Source organism: Procambarus clarkii, chromosome 81, assembly GCF_040958095.1.
Source record: "Procambarus clarkii isolate CNS0578487 chromosome 81, FALCON_Pclarkii_2.0, whole genome shotgun sequence".
Lineage (NCBI taxonomy): Eukaryota > Metazoa > Arthropoda > Malacostraca > Decapoda > Cambaridae > Procambarus > Procambarus clarkii.
In genome coordinates, this window is record NC_091230.1 from 21,384,299 (window position 1) to 21,406,394 (window position 22,096).

Sequence of the window (22,096 nt, forward strand, 5' to 3'; positions counted from 1 at the left end):
AAGTTGTTGAACTGTGGAGTTGAACAGCGTAGTGAACACTCCGCCTCACCGATGGGGGGTTGGGGGGAATGGCCTGGGTGTCCCATGAATAAAGGAAACTCTCGAGTCACCTTTAATGACTCGATATCCTCTTTAGGCGCCAACCACACTCACGCCCACCTACTCACTCTCACGCCCACCTACCCAGCCCTCACGCCCACAAACCCACCCCTTCACCCCCAGTTGAGAGGCGGGACCAAAGAGCCGAAGCTCAATCCCCGCAAGCACAATTAGGCGATACCTATTCACCCTCATGCCCACCTACCCACTCTAATATTGAAACCAAGATTCACTTAATGCCTCTTTGAGTTGCTAAAAAAGTTATATTTACTTGGAGTCAAATTTAGGTGATTATGAGTTGTGGTGCCACTATGACGTGCATCTTTATAATGTGCAGTTTTGTAAGTTTTACGCCCAAACTGCAACACAATATTCATCTTGATGACGAAACTGCAACACAATATGGATCTCATTGATGAAACTGCAACCGAAAATACATCTTCATGACGAAACAAAGCAACACAAAATGCACCAGGAGTTCATACGTAAAGCGAAGAGGAGCTCACAATGAACACTATACTGAGACACAGTTCCATACAACATACAGTTCCATACAGATCTGGTGACCAGATCTGTATGGCTCATACTGGGGCTCCTTGCCCGAGTCCTGCAGCCTAATGCGCAAATTCCCTCGGCTGAGCCTTCCAGCAGCACAAATGTCAGAGTGGTTAACTCCCTGCAAGCCTAGTCAGGTCGAGCCGCGTCTCGGGCTCATAGCCTCACTTTTAATAATCTTTATTTATGAAAATACAATATAAATCATATATACATAAGTTTTACAAAGCAATACTACATTATAATTCTCATTGAACAAGTGTTTCATTATAACAGAACATGATCTTTAAAACCCCTGAATGTTAGACTTATATTTTGATTCGTGCCTATAGTCACTTTAATATATTTATCGTCGTATATCCTACGCTGTATTTCACTTGGATTAATTCATTTGGCATTCATTCATAATGATATAGGAGTTATTAAATCAATCTTGGTGCAACTGTAAACAGAGACGTTTTGAGTCTTGTTGGGCTTTTATTTTTGCTAGCTAAAACTTTATATTTTTGCTAGCGTTCCATATGCTGTCGAATGTTATCTTGTTTATGTGTACCTCTGGTGTTAGTGATGGAATTATTTTCCCACCCAAATATATTTATCTTTCTGATGCCTGTAGTCTTCCCTTTAGAGTGTTGATTTTTCCTGGTCTACCTCCTGGAGGGAGGGGTGAAGGGAGGTGTCAACAAGGCAAGTGGATGGAGGAGTGAGGGGGAGGTAGGGATGAAGGGAGGTGTCAACAAGACAGGTGGATGGAGGAGTGAGGGGGAGGTAGGGATGAAGGGAGGTGTCAACAAGACAGGTGGATGGAGGAGTGAGGGGAAGGTAGGAATAAAGGGAGGTGTCAACAAGACAGGTGATGGGAAGGGGTGAAGGGAGGTGTCAACAAGACAGGTGATGGGAAGGGGTGAGGGCAGGTGTCTACAAGACAGGTGATGGGAAGAGGTGAGGGCAGGTGTCTACAAGACAGCTGGAGGCAGGACTGGTGACCACCTGGCGGGAGGTGGCGCCACACTGTCGCTCGCCGAACACCAAAATAACAACTCCAAATTGATTGGTGGTGCCCAGCCCTCTCACACGTCCTCTGATCACGCAGGCTTCTAGCCAGGCGCTCGCCCCAGCCCGCCCTAACTCACTCAAACATGTCTAATTACCAAGACATACAACAACTGGATTTATTGCGACATCTCAGGTATCTCCACACTGTAGTGTTAGAAGCACCATGGACACTGACGGACGCGGTATACAGCATTAATATAATTTTTGGTTCATTGTTCTTAAACAAATCTTGCTTAGGTAATGTATAATCAAACTGGACAAATAATTAAGAACTGGTATGTAGATCTATTATATACTTCTTTTGCATAACCTAACCTAACCTAACCTAACCTAACCTAACCTAACCTAACCTAACCTAACCTAAATTTACATCCCACAGAAACTCTTCTATATTCTAAAGCGAACTTATCTGCTTGGGGATGGGGACCTGACGCTTACGGTTAACCTCATGCAACTTTCCATGGTGATTTGTGACTGAAGAATGTCATAGGCTAGTTGGGGTCAACCACCGTGCCTCTCGTTATGTAGCCTCCTATTGCGAAAATCAACGGCTCCAATGAAGTGAAATGGGGGTTTGGTTTTCCATAGACTCTTGCACAAGATTTTCAGCGTGTGGTCACATACATTCAGACGTACCACAGCGGTGTACCGTCACATCCAAGTACCCATACTGAAAATAAGTGTGTGATAAAGTCCACTGCGGGCTCACCATAGCCCGTGCTGCTTGGAACTTTTTGTTCCAAGTAGCGAATCTTAAACAATAAGTGTGTGATTATGTTGTGTGTTTGTTGGGCGTGTATATTGTGCGTTCTGAGAGAGGATGGGAAGGAAGGAGAACACGAGAGAGAATGGCAGGCAGGTAGGGAGGTAGAGATAGAATGGCAGAAAGAGAGAACAGATGGGAGAGGGAACGGGAGGGAGAATAAACGAGAGGAAGGGTGAGAGAGAGAACGGTAGGGAGGGAGGGAGAGAAAGACAGAGCAAGACAGACACACATCTAGAGACCCGGGCCCCACCGGGTAATCCCATCTAGTTCATAATTCAGAGCGCTAACTACATCATTATTAACAGGTTTTACAGTCACACCGTTAACAACATGCGGAAGAAGGTGACTACCCCACAAAACACTCGTAGGGACAAAAGGAGTAAACAAATATACAACAAAAATAGAGAATTGCATAAAATCAAATAGGGAAGTTCACCGATGGAAAACAAGAAAAAAATCAGTGTAACATTAAACGTCGGCTACAGGCAAGACAGTTGACAGTAGCGCTGCGTCTTGTCCCAAGTTATTGTCGACTCTGGAAGGGCAGACCCGTTGTCCCCGACACTTAGCACTCTAATGCTTACTGACTGTCTAAACATCCGGGCATTACCTTCCTACACCACCTGCACGAGCCGGCTGTTGCCCTCGGTGTCTCTATCCGGCTCGCAGGTGCTGCTGGGAAGCACGCCGGTGCTAAGGACTGAGGGGGAAGGCCCTCGGATGGTATATTTGTCGCCGGGAAGGTTAGGTTTGGTCGTGTTGTGTGTTATGCTCTGTGTCTGTGTGTTGAGTCTTATGGATATAAGTCGAATACTGTAGTCATGTTTCAGGCGATATCTGCAGCTTGTGCAGGTCCCGGAGCAGGCCTTTTCTCCTCTGACTCATATCATCAGTTTTGTATCATCTACAAATATCCTTCAGATGTACTGCCAGTTTGGCAAGTCTTCATTATATCTGTTACATCATTTACTTTCCAGCAAGCTCTGCGCATTCCTAGACGGTGTGTCGTAGGCGACAGGAAGTTTTCATGGGAGAATTATTGATTGTCTCATTCCAGCAGTCACCTGGCTCCTTGCATCAGACATGGTGGCGCCCCTCGTACACCTGCCTCTCGTACACCTGCCTCTGGTACACCTGCTCCCGGTACACCTGCTCTTGGTACACCTGCCCCTGCCAACCCATCATTAAGCATCAATTCACCATGAACCAGTCATCCCAAGAGGCGCATTTGTTAATAGTGAACCCCGTTCTTAGGCTTCTTCAAATTGCGGCCGACTCCAAAGACGCATTGATAAATTTTAACGTATTCTGTATTCATATTCAGTATTTTATAAAATATAAATGAATATTATATTTTAGAATTTTGTGTATAGTTAGGTCTAGTTTAGGTGTTTAGGTTCTGTTGGCAATTTTTTGGGACTTGAATTACGCGGGTGGACCATTTATAGAGGTTAGATTCCATCACAGAAAGACAATGAACTGTTTGAGAAAAATATGAACGTTAGTTGCTTGTAAAGTATTCTTCATTCAACAGCAGATGACTTGGCGTTGGGATTAACAAGCATTAGGCTTCTGTTTGTGAAGACATAATTCTCATTATGTTTGTGAAGACCTACAGAATTCTCAGAGGAATTGGCAGGGTAGATAAAGATTAACTGTTTAACACGGGTGGTACGCGAACAAGGGGACACAGATGGAGGCTGAGTACCCAAATGAGCCACAGGGACGTTAGAAAGAACTTTTTCAGTGTCAGAGTAGTTAACAGATGGAATGCATTAGGTAGTGATGTGGTGGAAGTTGACTCCATACACAGTTTCAAATGTAGATATGATAGAGCCCAGTAGGCTCAGGAATCACAAAAACCAGTTGATTGACGGTTGAGAGACGGGACCAAAGAGCCAGAACTCAACCCCCGCAAGCATACCTAGGTGAGTACAACTTTTTTTACTTACTGAAATTTTTATTTAATTCTTAAAGATATTATGAAAGACTAATTTACTTATATTAACTGATTTTATACGAATTTACATTTCTTTGTCTGCTGCTAATTAATAAGCACATACTAAAATTTTTTAGCCCTTTTATTCCTCAGAAGTTTATAATAAATAATAAAAAATGTAACACTGTAATTTTCTAACAATCTCTTCAATAAAGGCGCAAGCCACAACATCGGTCGTGCAGTAAAGCCAGAGTTCAAATGTTGATATTTTGACCTCTTATGCTGATTGTTGACGTTGTGGCTGTGTTCTCACCAGTCTGAGGCTTCACGGGCACAGCTTCAACTCCTGGGGCCCCCTCTCTCTCGATCGTCCGGCGTTAATAACCACCACATATCGTCCAGCGCCAGCATCATCAATAACGTCAACAAAGAACAACAATACCACCACCACCAAACACATCAACAGCAGGTATAAGAAGAGTAACATAAACGCAATAACAGATCTTAGCTAAGCCCCGGCGGCATCTAGCTTACCACTGTCCTGGCTCTCCACCACTAGGTCAAAGAGATTAAGTCCGACCTAAGCCGCGTTATCAAGGGACTGGTTCGCCTGCTCTGCTATTGTGAGATTGGAACTCGCATCCCCCGCACGTGCTCTGTATTTGAGCATCGTATTGTACTGAAACTAAGAATTCCGCTCTGAAAAGTCTTACTTTCATTTTTAAAGGGAAGCACTCTGCCTGAGTAGTCTATTGTGTAGAGACTGTGTTTCTCTCTCTCTCTCTCTCTCTCTCTCTCTCTCTCTCTCTCTCTCTCTCTCTCTCTCTCTCTCTCTCTCTCTCTCTCTCTCTCTCTCTCTCTCTCTCTCTCTCTCTCTCTCTCTCTCTCTCTCTCTCTCTCTCTCTCTCTCTCTCTCTCTCTTTCTCTCTCTCTCTCTCTTTATCGAGCTTCCAGGACCAAGAAGGGGAATATGGTGTACAGCAGTAGTTCTTAGCGTAGGGGTAATTATCCTCAAAGGCAGTAATTTTAGTTTTGTTGAGGTAAAACACCCTTTAATGTTCCATAGCCTAATACAATGCCCATAGTTAACGAACGGCCATGACCGTTTTCTTTCATTCGCACACGGTGGTGTCCGGGAACATAAGCGAGCCAAACAGTCGGCTGGGCTCTTCCGCCCGTCTGCATATATTTCTAACATTAACGTATTTCAAAACCTTGTTTATTGTCTAGAATGACGCGCCTCCCATTACTACTCGCGGAGTCATCGGGAGGATAAACCCTTCATGCATACTGCGCCTACCATCAAGAAGAACCTTCAGGTAAACTGCACGTTCCATCAAGTAGAAGAATAAAGCTAGTGTTGTGGTATGGGCAGCTGTGTATGCGACCTTTTGTGAGAGGTGGTGATTTTGGTTGATAGGGTTGTGGTAGTTTTAGTTACAGTAAGTATGGTGGTGTGTAGGTAATGGTGGTTGTGGTAATCGTGTTGGCTGTTGTAGGTGTGGTAGTTGTGGTCAGCGTGGTGGTGGTTGTGGTAAGCGTGGTGGTTGTGGGACATGAGAAAATTATAATCTTATAGAAGTTACTGCGTTCGGTAAATTTGTCTAACCCAAGTGTTATTTGATTTACAGGAAAGAGGGGACAGGTTGGGGATGAATTCTGGCGAGAGCAGTCATATATCAAGGGTCTTTCTATAGTGAAGATTTACAAGTTTAGTTGTTAAATTAGTTTACATTAATGTGTAAACTAATGTATTCTATACTTCAAGGCTCTTACTGCTAAAAACATGAAACCAATCACTGAGACTACATCTCAGCTCCACATGTCTTCACTTGGAAGTATTTAACACAGGTGGGAAAAAGAGCTAATGATTTGACTCCTGTTAACAGGTTTGAAGCTCTCTCCCACAGTTCAGCTTAAGCCTTGACTTTCTAGTTTCCCCCTGAAACACAACCTGCCAATCAGATTATAACCAAGTCCCTAATTACTGCTGGGTGAACAGAAATCGTTCAGTGCACAATCATGCCTCCCTGCCCAGGGCTCAAACCCGGGCTGGTATTGTTCGTGAGGTGAGCGGAGTGAGCGTTCTGTCCTGGAATAGTGAACTATCGTGCAAACTCCAACAATGAGTCAAATAAGGAGAGAGTAGGAGGGGAGGAGACAACGTATATATACAAGGCTGAATGAGAGAGAAGAGCTGTTTCCAACACAGATTACAGCTTTAAGTTGTATCGTCCGGGCGCGCGCGCGCGCGCGTGTGTGTGTGTACTCACCTAGTTGTACTCACCTAGTTGTGTTTGCGGGGGTTGAGCTCTGGCTCTTTGGTCCCGCCTCTCAACCGTCAATCAACAGGTGTACAGATTCCTGAGCCTATCGGGCTCTGTCATATCTACATTTGAAACTGTGTATGGAGTCAGCCTCCACCACATCACTTCCTAATGCATTCCATTTGTCAACCACTCTGACACTAAAAAAGTTCTTTCTAATATCTCTGTGGCTCATTTGGGCACTCAGTTTCCACCTGTGTCCCCTTGTGCGTGTTCCCCTTGTGTTAAATAGACTCTCTTTATCTACCCTATCAATTCCCTTCAGAATCTTGAATGTGGTGATCAGGTCCCCCCTAACTCTTCTGTCTTCCAGCGAAGTGAGGTTTAATTCCCGTAGTCTCTCCTCGTAGCTCATACCTCTCAGCTCGGGTACTAGTCTGGTGGCAAACCTTTGAACCTTTTCCAGTTTAGTCTTATCCTTGACTAGATATGGACTCCATGCTGGGGCTGCATACTCCAGGATTGGCCTGACATATGTGGTATACAAAGTTCTGAATGATTCTTTACACAAGTTTCTAAATGCCGTTCGTATGTTGGCCAGCCTGGCATATGCCGCTGATGTTATCCGCTTGATATGTGCTGCAGGAGACAGGTCTGGCGTGATATCAACCCCCAAGTCTTTTTCCTTCTCTGACTCCTGAAGAATTTCCTCTCCCAGATGATACCTTGTATCTGGCCTTCTGCTCCCTACACCTATCTTCATTACATTACATTTGGTTGGGTTAAACTCTAACAACCATTTGTTCGACCATTCCTTCAGCTTGTTTAGGTCTTCTTGAAGCCTCAAACAGTCCTCTTCTGTTTTAATCCTTCTCATAATTTTAGCATCGTCCCCAAACATTGAGAGAAATGAATCGATACCCTCCGGGAGATCATTTACATATATCAGAAACAAGATAGGACCGAGTACAGAGCCCTGTGGGACTCCACTGGTGACTTCACGAAAATCGGAGGTCTCACCCCTCACCGTAACTCTCTGCTTCCTATTGCTTAGATACTCCCTTATCCACTGGAGCACCTTACCAGCTACACCTGCCTGTCTCTCCAGCTTATGTACCAGCCTCTTATACGGTACTGTGTCAAAGGCTTTCCGACAATCCAAGAAAATGCAGTCCGCCCAGCGCTCTATTTCTTGCTTAATCTTTGTCACCTGATCGTAGAATTCTATCAAGCCTGTAAGGCAAGATTTACCCTCCCTGAACCCATGTTGGCGATTTGTCACGAAGTCCCTTCTCTCCAGATGTGTTACCAGGTTTTTTCTCACGATCTTCTCCATCACCTTGCATGGTATACAAGTCAAGGACACTGGCCTGTAGTTCAGTGCCTCTTGTCTGTCGCCCTTTTTGTATATTGGGACCACATTTGCCGTCTTCCATATTTCTGGTAGGTCTCCTGTCTCCAGTGACTTACTATACACTATGGAGAGTGGCAAGCAAAGTGCCTCTGCACACTCTTTCAGTACCCATGGTGAGATCCCATCTGGACCCACAGCCTTTCTAACATCCAGATCCAGCAGGTGTCTCTTGACCTCCTCTCTCGTAATTTCGAACTCTTCCAAGGCCGCCTGGTTTACCTCCCTTTCTCCTAGCACAGTGACCTCACCTTGTTCTATTGTGAAGACCTCCTGGAACCTCTTGTTGAGTTCCTCACACACCTCTCTGTCATTCTCTGTATACCTGTCCTCGCCTGTTCGAAGTTTCAATACCTGTTCTTTCACTGTTGTTTTCCTTCTGATGTGACTGTGGAGTAGCTTTGGTTCGGTCTTGGCTTTGTTTGCTATATCATTTTCAAAATTTTTCTCTGCTTCTCTTCTCACCCTTACGTACTCATTCCTGGTTCTCTGGTATCTCTCTCTGCTTTCTGGTGTTCTGTTATTCCGGAAGTTCCTCCACGCCTTTTTGTTCAGTTTCTTCGCTTCCATACATGCCCTATTATACCATGGATTCTTCTGTTGCTTCTCGGATTTTTCCCTTTCCCTGTGTGTGTGTGTGTGTGTGTGTGTGTGTACTCACCTAGTTGTGCTTGCGGGGGTTGAGCTCCGGCTCTTTGGTACCGCCTCTCAACTGTTAATCAACTGGTGTACAGATTCCTGAGCCTACTGAGCTCTATCATATCTACACTTGAAACTGTGTATGGAGTCAGCCTCCACCACATTACTGCCTAATACATTCCATCTGTTAACTACTCTGACACTGAAAAAAGTTCTTTCTAGTGTCTCTGTGGCTCATTTGGGTACTCAGCTTCCACCTATGTCCCCTTGTGCGTGTACCACCCGTGTTATATAATCCATCCTTGTCTTCCGTGTCAATTCCCCTGAGATTTTTGTATGTGGTGATCATGTCTCCTCGAGCTGTTCTGTCTTCCAGCGACGTGAGGTGCAGTTCACGCAGCCTGTCCTCATAACTCATGCCTCTTAGTTCTGGTACTAGCCTAGTGGCATACCTCTGAACCTTTTCCAGCTTCGTCTTGTGCTTGACAAGATACGGGCTCCATGCTGGGGCCGCATACTCCAGGATTGGCCTTATATATGTGGTATACAAGGTTCTGAAGGATTCCTTACAGAGGTTTCTGGAAGCAGTTCTGATGTTAGCCAGCCTCGCATAGGCCGCTGATGTTATCCTTTTGATGTGGGGGGGGGGGGTTCAAAAGACAGGTTTGGCGTGATATCAACCCCTAGATCTTTTTCTCTTTCCGTTTCGTGAAGAACTTCATCTCCCATTCGGTATCCAGTGTCTGGCATCCTAGTTCCTCCTTCTAGTTTCATTACCTTACATTTACTTGGTTTGAACTTTAGTAGCCATTTGTTGGACCATTCCTTCAGTCAGTTTGTCTAGGTCATCTTGTAGCCTCCTACTATCTTCCTCTGTCTTGATCTGGTGCGCGCGCGCGCGCGCGTGTGTGTGTGTGTGTGTGTGTGTGTGTGTTATTTCTCATCCATGCTTATGGTAAGCTAAATCTAGCTCATGGGCTCCACTTCCTTGGTAATTATTCTTCACGTTGTGAATGATGGAGGTGGCTTCTACCACCTATTCTTCCCGTTCCATTATCTTACCCTCTACAAAACATCTCCGCCACCACAGTACATGTGAGTACGTTCTTACGTCTTCCGCGCACCTTTGGGGTATCCAGCTACCACCGTCAACCACACCCACACGTCAGGTACCCCTCCTACCACCTGCAGGATATGTCTCGTCCAGAGACTTGTGGATATCGATTTCCTCTCTTCCTATCCCTTCGTTTCTCTCCCTCTCTCTCACTGTCTCTCCCTCTCTCTCACTGTCTCTCCCTCTCTCTCACTGTCTCTCCCTCTCTCTCACTGTCTCTCCCTCTCTCTCACTGTCTCTCCCGTCCCACCAGAATGCTTTCTGGTCCCATCTCTTTCCAGGTCATAAAAGTATTTGTGTGTACGTCTGATAACATACTACTTGTGAAGGAGGAAATGTATATGTTTACCTCTCAGAATGTTTGGTAATGTGTTTATTTGTGATGTGTGTCTATGTATATATTAACACGTTGTACTGAACGGGGGTGAGAATAGCTTGAGCTACCTCATCCCTTTGTGTGTATTTTACCTCAATAAACTTACTTCAATTTCAATTTCAATTTCAATTTCCACCTTGCTTCTCGTAATGTTCTAGATATAACATCTCTGTGGGTTTTGGACGGTTCTCAAGTGTTCTTGTGTGGGTGTTCTTCTAAATGTTCCACCTCATCTTGGGTGAACCTTCTCTCTTGCTGGCATAGTGCAGGTTGATTTTGATGCAGCTCTTGTTTACATGTTGAGTGAATGTGTTGTGTAACGCTGTCATTATTACTCATTGTGTCATTATTACTCAATGTGTCATTATAATTATTACTCATTGTATGGGGTTATCATGTGCCATAGTATCATTTGTGTTATTATTATTAATATTGTTATTTATTATTATTATTATTATTATTCTCTGGATTTATAAATCATAAAAATATGCAGATGTTTGATAAGCCCAGTAGGCTTCGTAACGAGTGTAGGCCTCATTCAGTGCCATGGAACAAGAAAGAATGCCACGGAGATGATCAGTTCTTGCGAGGAAATTACAGTTACGTTCAAAGGAAAAGGTTGAAGGTATATGGAGCATCTGGAGGCTGACCTGAAACACTGGCTGGGTGGCTGGCTGGCTGGTTGGCTGGCTGGCTGGCTGGCTGGCTGGCTGGCTGGCTGGCTGGCTGGCTGGCTGGCTGGCTGGCTGGCTGGCTGTCTGGCTGGCTGGCTGGCTGCCTGGCTGCCTGGCTGGCTGCCTGGCTGGCTGGCTGCCTGGCTGGCTGGCTGCCTGGCTGGCTGGCTGCCTGGCTGACGAACGGACGGAAGAACGGACTGACTGACTGACTGACGGACTGACGGACTGACGGACTGACGGACGGTCGGACGGACGGACGGACTTACTGGGGTGTGTATTGTCCCAAATCGTTCACAGTGGAGAAACTACAAGTATTTCCTCATCACAACTTTCCCTACACCCTCACACAGCGTAATACACACACAACATTTTACTTTCTCGTTGTTACGTTATAATAACACTATACAGCGTTGTATTAACGCTATACAACGTTGTATTAACACCATACAACTTTGTGGGTAGGGTGGGAATTTACCGAGCTACGAGCCATCGACGGAAGGGGCAGAAGCAGGTAAACATGGATCCAAAATATAGTCTTCTCCGGAGGTGGAGGAGGTCCCCAAGATGTCTCTGATACGAGAGTAAACAAAGGAGATGGAGTAATTGGGGAAGATCCGACCCAACTGATAAGTGCAGTAAAAGACCCGATACAGATCTTGAGACGAGTGGAATTAATGATTCCGTGACGCAGTTTTGGTGGGGCGAGTGACGAGGGTAATACTAGTGAGTGACAGTGACTGGCACTAGTGTGTGGCAGTGACTGGCACTAGTGTGTGACAGTGACTGGCACTAGTGTGTGGCAGTGACTGGCACTAGTGTGTGGCAGTGACTGGTACTAGTGTGTGACAGTGACTGGCACTAGTGTGTGGCAGTGACTGGTACTAGTGTGTGACAGTGACTGGCACTAGTGTGTGGTAGTGACTGGCACTAGTGTGTGGCAGTGACTGGTACTAGTGTGTGACAGTGACTGGCACTAGTGTGTGGCAGTGACTGGCACTAGTGTGTGGCAGTGACTGGTACTAGTGTGTGACAGTGACTGGCACTAGTGTGTGGCAGTGACTGGCACTAGTGTGTGACAGTGACTGGCACTAGTGTGTGGTAGTGACTGGCACTAGTGTGTGGCAGTGACTGGCACTAGTGTGTGACAGTGACTGGCACTAGTGTGTGACAGTGACTGGCACTAGTGTGTGGTAGTGACTGGCACTAGTGTGTGGCAGTGACTGGCACTAGTGTGTGACAGTGACTGGCACTAGTGAGTGACAGTGACTGGCACTAGTGTGTGACAGTGACTGGCACTAGTGTGTGGCAGTGACTGGCACTAGTGTGTGACAGTGACTGGCACTAGTGTGTGGCAGTGACTGGCACTAGTGTGTGGCAGTGACTGGCACTAGTGTGTGGCAGTGACTGGCACTAGTGTGTGGCACTGACTGGCACTAGTGTGTGACAGTGACTGGCACTAGTGTGTGGCAGTGACTGGCACTAGTGAGTGACAGTGACTGGCACTAGTGTGTGACAGTGACTGGCACTAGTGTGTGGCAGTGACTGGCACTAGTGTGTGACAGTGACTGGCACTAGTGAGTGACAGTGACTGGCACTAGTGAGTGACAGTGACTGGCACTAGTGTGTGGCACTGACTGGCACTAGTGTGTGACAGTGACTGGCACTAGTGTGTGGCAGTGACTGGCACTAGTGTGTGGCAGTGACTGGCACTAGTGTGTGGCAGTGACTGGCACTAGTGAGTGACAGTGACTGGCACTAGTGAGTGACAGTGACTGGCACTAGTGAGTGACAGTGACTGGCACTAGTGTGTGGCAGTGACTGGCACTAGTGTGTGGTAGTGACTGGCACTAGTGTGTGGCAGTGACTGGCACTAGTGTGTGACAGTGACTGGCACTAGTGAGTGGCAGTGACTGGCACTAGTGAGTGAGGACGGTAGTGGTATTAATGTGTGACTGAACTTAGCTATCTGTGCCAACGCGAGGCTGAAGTCTAGCTCCTGGTACCCGGCCTACACGGGGGCATTAGTGCAAGAAATAAGAGGAAACATCGTAGCAGCAGACGCTAACTTCAACCATATATGGATATAAATATTATATGAACGGAGAGAGAGGTAATAAGAGATATAGAGAGCCAGAGGAAACAATACTGGGATGTATACCTGATCAACCAGGCTGTGACTCATACGTCAGGCTGCGAGCAGGCGCGTCTAACAGCCTGGTTGATCAGTCCAGCAACCAGGAGGCCTGGTCGACGACCGGGCCGCGGGGACACTAAGCCCCGGAAGCACCTCAAGGTAGCCTCAAGGTAGGTAGGGGGTGACAAGCCTAAATTAAATGATTGTCATATTTTATACACAAGTTCATCACAAATCCACGGACATTGCAAACCTCATTTTGAAAACAAAAAGGTGAAGCGTCAACTATGTAATGGAGCTGGAAGCTTGAAGAGGAGCTTGAAGACAGCGACCACCGCCAGCGATGCCAGTTCACATGCAGGGGAGACCTGTTAACGCCATACAAGATACCTGAAGCAATGTACCAACTCCGACTGTCTTGCTGCATCATCATCCATCTTTGTCTTGCTGCATCATCATCCATCTTTGTCTTGCTGCATCATCATCCATCTTTGTCTTGCTGCATCATCATCCATCTTTGACTGAATTATGGTCTCTCCCTCCCTCCTCTGTGATGACTTTTTTGTTGACTGGTCTCAAGTTCTGACCTCCCGCTAAGTTTAAATATTTACATATAATTGTGGAGAGACTTTGGCCGGTTCTCACCTTGATGTGTTATCATGGCGACTTAACGACTCTTACGACCCTTCCTGCTATCATAACGAGGGCAGGTCACATGCCCCATCACCATGGCCACGACGGACCTCATTAAAATAATTCCCTAATGTTGAGAAAGATGGTGGGTATCGAAGGAGGAAGAGAGAGAGAGAGAGAGATCTCCCTCCCTCTCTTTCCTCCTACAATAGAGGGGAAGAGGAGAGAGAATTTTTTTCAAAATAGTTATGAAATAGAGAGCGAGAATGGTAGAGAAGAGGGAGAAAATAGAGAAATATTGGTAGAGAGGAGAAAGAGAGGAAAAGGATGAGATGCCGACTGCTACGAACTTCATGAGCCACAAATACCAGTAACTTCCTTGGTCAAGACGATGGCCGGTTACATTTTCGACAGAGAAAACACAGGCAATGATCAAATCTAAACGGCATGATATCGAACCTGGGACAGGCGTATGGATTGGGGGGAGAATATGCATTACTCACTGATGAAGTTGACATCTTAGAGATGAAGTTTGACTCTTCAGGGACCATAAAAACCTATGTGTTGAGCCAAGAATCTTGTACCCCTGCGGCGCACCACCTCTCACCTCGACAGCAAAGTCTTGCATGAAGCACATGTTAACACACCCTTTATGCAGCTTTAGTATGCACTGCTCTCCTGGATGGCCAGTTTTGGAGGAGGAAGAGAAGTGTGCAAAAAAGCTCATCTCTAGACTTTACCCGTTCTGGTTGAACTGGTAATTACATCAGAGCCTTTAACGCCGGAGAGATGGCGGTCTTAGTGTTATATATTAGACCAATGATCCCGTGGTTCCCCACTTGGCTCAACGTGGTGGATGAGAAGAAGTTATCAACCACAACACAAGACGCTCTAACCTGTCCTCTTAAAAATAACGTCGCTTTTGGCCGTTTGCCCGTATGGCTGAAAGTGGACGTAATTTGAAAATTAAAAAAAATGAAACTAAATTTGGGACTTCTTTTTCAACAACAGTAAGTTAAGGGCCCTCTGATAGGTTAGGTGGGCAGGAAATTCTCATAAAGTTTCAAGTTTGTATGAAAAATGTTAATTGAAAGTTTCCTCTCCTAACCTTTCCGAGTCAGCCGGACGACTCAAACAGAAAACGAGACAGTACGTCACTTTTGTGAGTCGATTTCATTTCAAATTACGTCCACTTTTGGCCATAGCGCGCATACGAGCCAAAAGTGACGTTATTCTTAAGAGGACGAGTTGCAACGAGCCTCACTCTGGCTGTGCCATTCTCAAGAATATCTCCCCATCAGCGATCATTTAACCCAAGACTGACTCACGTTTCATACATGTTCCCTCAACACGTAGCTACACGTTCAATCACGTTAACGGCCCATGTGAAGGCTCTGGCACACAGTTGGCTCCAGTTTCATCCTCTTTCTAATATGATTGTAACTTGGCATTAAATGTAGTTTATTCCTAATTAAAAAAAAACAATAATTTATTTAAATAAATCGGTTTCTAGAGTCGGTTTCAGATGAGATGATGTAGGATAACGCATGAATCATAATGGCCACTAGTCTAAATTTAGAGAGAGAGAGAGAGAGAGAGAGAGAGAGAGAGAGAGAGAGAGAGAGAGAGAGAGAGAGAGAGAGAGTTGAGACCCCAGGTGCCATGAACGGTAATATCTGCTTATCGCGAGGGAGGCAGGAGAAGAGACAGTGATTGATGGCAGGAGGGAAATTTGAGATTATTGTGAAGATGGAGGGGGAAAAGCAAGATAAATAATGATATTGATAACAAAACAAAATTGCAAGGATAAAGAATGACGAGAATGCGGCCACAAGAGGGAGAATTCAAGGGGAGATTATAGATAAGAACACGTAGGTAAGGGAGAACAGAAGGAGGAGGGAATAGTTAAGAATGTGGTTAAAAGAAAACTGGAATTGAGAAAGTTAAAGAAATAATATGAAAAACAAAATTAAGAAAATTTAATAGCTTGTCATTTAAATTGGTGTGTTATATTAAGTGTTGGTGTGTTATATTAAGTGTTGGTGTGTTATATTGTGTGTTGGTGTGTTATATTAAGTGTTGGTGTGTTATATTGTGTGTTGGTATGTTATATTAAGTGTTGGTGTGCTATATTGTGTGTTGGGGTGTGTGTTATATTACGAAATAACACAATATATTGTTATATTATGTGTTGTATGCTTCAGTGTGTTATATTGTGCTACAGTGTTACAATGTTCTCTATATTGTGTGCTACAGTGTTACAATGTGCTCTATATTGTGTGCTACAGTGTTACAATGTGCTCTATATTGTGTGCTACAGTGTTACAATGTGCTCTATATTGTGTGCTACAGTGTTACAATGTGCTCTATATTGTGTGCTACAGTGTTACAATGTGCTCTATATTGTGTGCTACAGTGTTACAATGTGCTCTATATTGTGTGCTACAGTGTTACAATGTGCTCTATATTGTGTGCTACAGTGTTACAATGTGCTCTATATTGTGTGCTACAGTGTTACAATGTGCTCTATATTGTGTGCTACAGTGTTACAATGTGCTCTATATTGTGTGCTACAGTGTTACAATGTGCTCTATATTGTGTGCTACAGTGTTACAATGTGCTCTATATTGTGTTCTACAGTGTTTGTGTCAATGTATGTTATGTTGTGTGTTAGTGTTACATTGTGTTATGTTGTGACCTACAGTGTGTCGTGTATTGTGTTACATTGTGTGTGGTATAGTCAGTCAAGGCTGCACTAACCTGTGAAGGTCTCCCGGCTGTGACCGTCATGCTGGGTGCTGGAGGCCGGGGCACTTGTCTCCCGCTGGGGGGGTTGTTGAGTGCTGGGGTCCTGGGCACTGGTCAGCTGCTGAGGGGTATGCTGGGGGCTGGGGGCCTGGCGGCCTTGACGGGAAGTGTGCTGAGGAAGGGATGAGTGCTTGTCCTGTGCCTGTGAGGTCTTGCCCCGCCCCCGGCGTGTAGGGGCAGGGTGCTGAGCTGGCTTACTGCAGGGCTGTTGCTCTGCTGATGCTCTGCCACGGAGGCTGTGGGTGTGGCGCGTGAGGTGGCCATCCTCCTCTCCCACGCCGCAGGACACTTTATCTAAGGAGCCCGTGCCACGCTGATCCCGCCTCGGGGCGCCTGCTGACCGCATGGGGGCCCATTCCTCGTCGTCGTGTAGGTAAGAGTGTCTCTTAGAGTGAGTAAGTGAGGGTGAAGGCGACACTCCGTCAGGGTGTTGGAGGTGGTGGTAGCGTGGAGATGGACAGGGTGAGATTAAAGTTGACACACTCGATGTGTCAGATGAGTCACTGCTCCACCAAGACGTGGGGTCCAGCTCCTCGCGGGCTTTGGGCAGCGACACGCCTGTCCGCCATTTACTAGAACTTTTCGATACTTTATTTTCATTATCGGACGAATGGGGACTAGATTCTTTGCTGCGCGCACCTCCCGTACTGACGATAGTGTCATTGGCCAGAGGCCTCGATATCTTCGCCTTGTGTGTACTGGCGGGACTCTCCGGACCGTCTGCATGCTTGTGTGTTCGTTTCTTATAATATTTCAGCCCTTGGCCGTCCATCTCGAAGGCGGTGTCTACCTTACCTTTGTTTTCCTTATCCCTCTTCCGTCCAAACATCGGCAGTCTGCTGCGAAAACGCCTTTTCTCTTTAACTTGAATTGTTTGCTGTTCGTTTATGTTATCTACTTCATTGTCATCGTTTGGGTCAAGTTCCGAAAATTCGATAAGGTTTAAATCTGGTGCTCGTTTTATTGTGTTATATTTCCACGAGTCCGAGAGCCAGACCGTAGAGGCATCAGCATCAAAGGGAGAGAGAGAGGCCGCCGCCGGGTGTGTGGCGGACTCCATCTCTCTCTCCATGACGTCAACACCTCCCGGCACCTTACAATCGGGATCCCTCTCCTCACAGCCGGGCCTCAAATTTTCGTAAATCATCTCATTTTCAGTTTGCCATGTTTGGCCCAGGTTTTCGTAAATAGGAATGTGTGAAGTGATTGGGTTAGAGAGGCAGGTTTTGAAGGTTTTGGTGGCGGAGAGAGTTGTGGTGCGCAGTTGAGTGTCTCCAGGCGACAGAGTCTGCTTCAGTAGCCTAGGTGGGTGGAAGAGGAACTTTTATTCTTCTTTGCCAGGTGAAAATATCAAACATAAAGCTTTTTATCAAGGCATTCCTATAGCTCTAGGGCTCAGCAAAAAATTACTCTTATTCTTTATAGATGGGGGTATGGTATTTACCTTCTCTGATTAGAGGCGTTCATATCATTAATCCTGTGATTCACTGGGTTGTTTGGGTTGTTTCTTGGAAGCGGCATCGGCCCCCTGACTCTATTGGAGTCCCGTGTTGGCCCATGTACTCCTTGTTGTTTTTCTAGGGGCGAGGTGGGCGAGGTGCGCACGGCCGGCAAGTGCTTTGTGGGCCGCCCGTTGCTGGTCGTATTTTTCTGGTCTCTGGAGGTCCTGAGGGGGATGGTGTGGAGTGTGGGGGTGGGGGAGCGATTGGACCTGAGGGGTCTGGTGCCCACGTACCTGCCGGACTCCGTGGTGGCCAGCGCCAAGGTGGTCCTCGAGGTGTGCTCACTCTTCTCCTCGCAAGATTTAGATGTTCCTTTGTTCTTGCTCGTCCTTGAGAGCGGTCGGGGTATTCCCGACGGGTCGTTGGTGGCTGCCGTTAGCTTGTCGACCGAGGCTGGTTCCTGTGTGTCCTTGGGCTGCGTGGTGACGGTGGAGGAGGTGTCGAAGCAGCTGGGCGTCCTGGTAGCGCGCCTGAAGCGGCCCACCCCTGCTACAGGCACCATCACCCCGCACGGACACACCACCATGCTCAACACCTTCCTACACTCACTACTCTTCTCTCTTCCACCAAGGCTCTGCGACTATTCGTTTTCACAATATTTCAGTGACTTGTGCTTCTAGCCACCAACAATGCATTGATCAAATCACATGAGAATCTGCCTACAGGAGTTGCGGAACAGGTGTTTCGAGCGAGCAGCGGCCGAGAGCTAGACTGATCAGGCAGCTGGCAGGGAGTACGTTTATATGCGGGTGAGCTCCCTGGAATCACGTGGACCGGACGCCATGACGCAGACTCCTGCCGGGGCGCTCGCCGCCTCCTGCAGACAACTCTGCTTCACTCGCACTTGCACTCTCCTACTATATTAAGGCCTCAAGCTTTAGTAACTTCAGATCCACAACAACAACGAAACTAAAATTAAATGTGAATAAGGAAAGAAAGTACATGGCAGGACAAGACTGGAGGCGAAGACCAGCCTAGTGAAGGTGTCTGGAAGTGAAGGGAACGCGGCCGACGGGTCGATAGTGCCACTGGGAATAGAATGATGTCATCACTGGGAATCCCCCGACCTTCCAGATGAGGTGTTCACTAGGCTCCCTGCAGCATCTCCCCAATATTACACTTTTACCTCAGCATCCTCCATATACACAGTATAGCATCATATGGTTGCCATGGTAAGGAAGCTGGAGTCTCCTGGGAGCGAGAGACAGCCTCCAGGAGGGACTGGAGAGGGAGGGAGGGGGGAGGAGGATGCTGGTATGACGGGATGAAATGTATGGGTGACGTCCCCTGACATACCCGGGAAGGCCGTACGCTGGCCTGACGTCACAAGGGCTTCCCCCGACCTGCCCTTCATGTACCCCCTCCCCCCCTCCCCCTCCCCCCCTCCCCCCCATAACATGACTCATGCCACACTTGATATCAGGTCCTGCTATGCCAACCACATCTCTCGGTAGCTCTTTGGAACTCTAGGAACTCTTAACTGGTAACTCTAGCTCCTTAAAATTCTCAGGAACTCTTGGCAACTTCTCGTATTACTTGGTAACTACTGATAGCTCTTGGTAACTCCTGGTATCTCTTTGTAATTGTGGTAACTTTTGATATATCTTAGTAACTGCTGGAAACGTATGCTAACTTGTTAACTTCTAGTAATTCTTAGTAACTCATGGTTACCCCCCATGGCTTCTCTTGATAACTCGGTAACTCCTGGTATCTTCCTGTGACTCAGTATCTTCTGGTAACTCTCAGTATCTTCCTGGTAACTCTCAGTATCTCCTGGTAACTCTCAGTATCTTCCTGGTAACTCTCAGTATCTTCCTGGTAACTCTCAGTATCTCCTGGTAACTCTCAGTATCTCCTGGTAACTCTCAGTATCTCCTGGTAACTCTCAGTATCTTCCTAGTAACTCTCAGTATCTTCCTAGTAACTCTCAGTATCTTCCTGGTAACTCTCAGTATCTTCCTGGTAACTCTCAGTATCTTCCTGGTAACTCTCAGTATCACCTGGTAACTCTCAGTATCTTCCTGGTAACTCTCAGTATCTCCTGGTAACTCTCAGTATCTTCCTGGTAACTCTCAGTATCTTCCTAGTAACTCTCAGTATCTTCCTAGTAACTCTCAGTATCTTCCTAGTAACTCTCAGTATCTTCCTAGTAACTCAGTATCTTCCTAGTAACTCTCAGTATCTTCCTAGTAACTCTCAGTATCTTCCTGGTAACTCTCAGTATCTTCCTGGTAACTCTCAGTATCTTCCTGGTAACTCTCAGTATCTTCCTGGTAACTCTCAGTATCTTCCTAGTAACTCTCAGTATCTTCCTGGTAACTCTCAGTATCTTCCTGGTAACTCTCAGTATCTTCCTGGTAACTCTCAGTATCTTCCTGGTAACTCTCAGTATCTTCCTAGTAACTCTCAGTATCTTCCTGGTAACTCTCAGTATCTTCCTAGTAACTCTCAGTATCTTCCTGGTAACTCTCAGTATCTTCCTGGTAACTCTCAGTATCTTCCTGGTAACTCTCAGTATCTTCCTAGTAACTCTCAGTATCTTCCTGGTAACTCTCAGTATCTTCCTGGTAACTCTCAGTATCTTCCTAGTAACTCTCAGTATCTTCCTGGTAACTCTCAGTATCTTCCTGGTAACTCTCAGTATCTCCTGATAACTCTCAGTATCTTCCTGGTAACTCAGTAACTCCCTATCTTCCTGTGCATTACGTTTTGGCTCATGTTTACATGTTAAAACATCAATTATAATGCCCCATGTGTTTTTGCTTTTCACATAAATTGTATAAATTCACACTCTTAGCACCAGCAGGCAGCAGCACCAGGGTAACCGAATTAACAGAATGTTGTTGTTATAGATTCAGGTCCTCGGAACAAGAGTTGCAAGTAGCACGGGCTATGGTGAGCCCGTAGTGGACTTTGAGGTAACAGAAGAGTGACCGTATACGCTGGTACTTAGTGTTGACATCCTCAGTCATCATGGAGGAAGGGCTGGGGCGAGGGAGAGGGTCCACAATAGGTACAACTCGTCTCCGAGAAACTGAGCCCATCTCTGTGACAATTAATATATGCGGAATATCACGCGCCACAATGTTGGAATTAGGGGAAAATAGTATTTGTCCAGTTTAAATACCGCTTTTAAAAGATTATCCCACTTTGCAGTCGTAAGATAACGGAAGTTAGAAGGGTTGTAAATGTTAATCCCTTTGACAGTCTGTTCACTTGAGCCGGCAAAGTTTCTACTGCGCCTGGGCACAGGTTTAGTCTCCGTGGTGTAGAGGTAAGACACTCGCCTGGCGTTCCGCGAGCGCTATGTCATGGGTTCGTATCCTGGCCGGGGAGGATTTACTGGGCGCAATTCCTTAACTGTAGCCTCTGTTTAACGCAACAGTAAAATGGGTACTTGGTTGTAACAACGATTCTTCGCGGCGGGGATCGTATTCCAGGGACCTGCCCGAAACGCTACGCGTACTAGTGGCTGTACAAGAATGTAACAACTCTTGTATATATCTCAAAAAAAAGGTGACAGGATGAACAGCCCAGCGGGTTTTCTTCTTATTGGAGGGTGTTGAACATGTTGCAGAGGTGTTATATTCACTCCCGCCACGAGTGACACTGCCTTATAAACTCGCCCTTCGGAGCAAAACTTAAAACAACATATCCTGGATGAAAGAGGCGTTGAAGTCTAAAAATATATACTCAAGAATATTCATGGTGTTACACAGCCTCCCTGACTTGGTGCCTTCTTGTGATAATTACTTACTTCCTCTAACATTGCTCCCAAGTAAATATTATATCATGTGAGAAACGTCTCACTCGTGAAGAATGGTGAGGGGTTGAGTGCTCGGCCTCGGCATTGAAACCGCCGAGGCCAAGGTGGTGGTTCTGTGAGGCTGGCTGTGAGGCTGGCTGTAAGGCTGGCTGTGAGGCTGGCTGTAAGGCTGGCTGTAAGGCTGGCTGTAAGGCTGGCTGTAAGGCTGGCTGTGAGGCTGGCTGTAAGGCTGGCTGTAAGGCTGGCTGTGAGGCTGGCTGTAAAGCTGGCTGTAAGGCTGGCTGTGAGGCTGGCTGTGAGGCTGGCTGTAAGGCTGGCTGTAAGGCTGGCTGTGAGGCTGGCTGTGAGGCTGGC

The 22,096-nt window shown here is 46.4% G+C and overlaps 1 protein-coding gene across 1 annotated transcript in view; it reads right to left on the reverse strand.

Annotated features, from left to right (window-relative positions):
* Window positions 1-18,700, reverse strand: part of LOC123772981 (uncharacterized) — a 35,508-nt gene extending 16,808 nt beyond the window's left edge. Inside the window, exons 1-2 of the mRNA XM_069315319.1 lie at window positions 17,919-18,700; window positions 16,427-17,775 (exon numbers count right to left, since the gene is read on the reverse strand). Of these exons, the coding sequence (XP_069171420.1) occupies window positions 16,427-17,775; window positions 17,919-18,502 (1,933 nt within the window). The 5' untranslated portion in view covers window positions 18,503-18,700. The remainder of the gene's footprint in view (window positions 1-16,426; window positions 17,776-17,918) is intronic.
* Between the last annotated feature and the right edge of the window lie 3,396 nt (window positions 18,701-22,096).